At 46.0% G+C, this 2,729-nt stretch overlaps 1 protein-coding gene across 1 annotated transcript in view; it reads right to left on the bottom strand.

Annotated features, from left to right (window-relative positions):
• The window catches only part of cgref1 (cell growth regulator with EF-hand domain 1), a 19,131-nt gene continuing 16,402 nt past the window's right edge, over positions 1-2,729 (bottom strand). The window contains exon 7 of the mRNA XM_080729725.1: positions 1-2,452. Within this exon, the coding sequence (XP_080585851.1) occupies positions 2,219-2,452 (234 nt within the window). The 3' untranslated portion in view covers positions 1-2,218. The remainder of the gene's footprint in view (positions 2,453-2,729) is intronic.

The raw sequence follows: 2,729 nt of genomic DNA, 5'->3' as shown, positions 1-2,729 counted from the left end.
ACCCGGCCAGGGAATTGAACCCTGACCTCCCAGTCTCAGGGCGGACACTCTAACCACAAGGCCACTGAGTTGGTTTAAGCAAATAGTTTTCATGGAAGCTTGGTCTGGTAGGTATAGGGAGACTGAGGACAAAACTAACTATTTTTACATTTTCCTTGAGGGAGTTCCAGGGGGTCCCCAGCTACATGATAGTTAGGACTAGGAACCAGGGGGTCCCCAGCTACATGATAGTTAGGACTAGGAACCAGGGGGTCCCCAGCTACATGATAGTTAGGACTAGGAACCAAATGGATCCGTATGGGGCTGTAACTGCAGAGAGTGTACAGATGAACATTGATTTCACAATATAAATTGGGGTCTCAGAATCTCAGAGATAAAGATTCCATTCAATTGGGTCCGTATAGCCTACTGCGTGTCAAACTGGGGGTCTCTGAAATTAAAATGGTTGAAAATCACTGCTAGAGCTGTACATGGGGGTCCCTGGCATATCGTTATAGATGTACATGGGGGTCCCTGGCATATCTTTTCAAATGGGGGTCCGCCGGCTGAGAAGTGTCAATTAATTGGCGGGTCCTCGACATGAAAAAGTTTGAGAACCACTGCTCTAGCTTGTTTCTGATTAGTTATTCAGTGCGTTACATTTGCCCGTTACTTTCTCCCCCAGTCTCCCCTACAGTATGGTTTGGATAAACATAAAATATGTCCTCGATGCGCGTCCCACTGGGAGGAGACCCCGTGGCAGGCCAAAGACCAGATGGAGGGATTATATCTCCAAATTGGCTTGGGAACGCCTCGGTATACTCCCTGAGGGAGTGGAGGAAGTTGCTCAGGATAAGGAAATCTGGAGGTCTCAGTTGGAACCGTTACCCCCGCGACCCGATTCCGGATAAGCGGTTGAAGATGGATGGATGTCATGTCATGTTCAGAGGACTAAACACACAGCAACACAGAGGTTCAGTTGGTGGAGAGTTCCAGAGGGATCATTTAATGGTATCTGGTGAACCCACCAACCCCAGCACACTCATCAATGGTTGGAATAGAATAGACTGTCTGTAAAGACAGTCTGTATCATCATCCTATCAAGGATGATGATACACGAAAGAAAGAACGGAACACCATGCAAGTGCACTGGAGTCAGATTTTCGGCCCTATCCGTAGGTATGCCCCTTTGACAATATCATCAAGTGACATCATCAAGGGTCATCATACATCATCGCCATCTTACCGTACGAAGCGTGCTGCTATAATCTCACTTCACACGGGTGTGATTTTTTTATATAAAAGGATTAAGAATCACTTGGTCAAAGATATCTTATTTAAAATTGACCATGACCGTGTGTGTGTGTGTGTGTGTGTGTGTGTGTGTGTGCGTGCGTGCGTGCGTGCGTGCATGCGTGCGTGCGTGCGTGCGTGTGTGTGTGTGAGTGAGAGAGAGATAAATCCCTGTAGATTCCAAAGTCAATGGGAAGCATTCAGTTTTTATAAGAGACTTAACAGATAAACATACAGGCTTAAGGTGCCATCTAGTGGTGAGGAAGAAGAATTTTGAGACTTCCCTAACCCTTTTTCTCAACAAAGTGCAAATAACAGTTAAACCAAGCTAAAACATAAATAGATTAGACGTCCTGGTATCGTTTGAATGTACCTACCATCCACCTTAGTGCATTGGTTCTCAAAGTCCAGGGGTCCTTGTGGGAGGTTTCAGGGGGTCCCCAGCAAAAGTAGTTAACATAGCACATAACAAATTCACAATCATTTTGAGCACTTTATCCATTTATACGGTGGCTATTCGAAAAACAGCAGATCTACAGGCTTGTACAGCTGCTATTTTTTGAAGATCTTTGAAAAATATTGAAAATGTTTGGACATTGTTTTGAATAACTTAATAATAACATAAATCATCTCTTCTGGGTGTCCCTGGCACAAAACATTTTCAAATGGGGGTCCGTGGCTGAACATATATCAATTTAGGGGTCCTCGAGTTGAAACAGTTTGGGAACCACAGACCCTCAACACTTGGTCTGAAAACCTTGTTTGTCTGTTCTTTTTACTACAAGTTCACAACGCCTCGCCTTTGCGAGGCATCGTGAGCTTGTAGAGCTGCGATTTTCGGCTAATGTTCCCCTCAGAATAGGGATGCTAGAGTTCAAGTGGTCAACGTAATGAATTCAGATTCAGTGCCCCCCCCCCCCTCCCCGGTAGGAACTCTGAAGACGCCCTAGGCTTCTTGGTGCACTGGCACGTCATGTCTCTGTTCTACTACGGGTGCTTCTGGGTCTTGTAGTTCATTCTGCTCTGGTTCCTGTATATGTACTTCCTGCTGGGCTGGCGTTTCCTCTTCCTGTTGAAGCAGCTCTTTCCCCTCTGCTTTCGTCTCCTCTTCTCCTTTGGGTTCCTTGTCCTGCGTCGTTGTGTCCTGTTCTTGCTGAGGTGGGTTGACGTCGTTGGACTCCTGTGTTGAAGCGAAAGATACATTTACTGTTAACTCTTTTACCGCTTTGGACGTTCCCGTTCGCCCCATTTTTCACGGCGGCGCGATGCCAATTGTACGTTCTTTGGCTCGTTCTTTTGTAGCTTGTTTTGATGTCTGTAAACTGATGAGGGGTCGCGCGGGTGTGTACCATTAACACATCTCCCGTAAAAGTGCTCTCAAAAACCCACTGGACGTTAGCATCAATGGAGTAACAAAACGCTTCCTTGTTATTTTCTCTGGGTCTATTGCTCTGTAG

The sequence above is a fragment of the Nannobrachium achirus genome (genome assembly GCF_963921795.1).
Source record: "Nannobrachium achirus genome assembly, chromosome: 7".
NCBI classification, from domain to species: Eukaryota; Metazoa; Chordata; class Actinopteri; order Myctophiformes; family Myctophidae; genus Nannobrachium; species Nannobrachium achirus.
The sequence above is the reverse complement of the archived record's forward strand: the minus strand, read 5'-3'. Positions and strand labels throughout refer to the sequence as shown.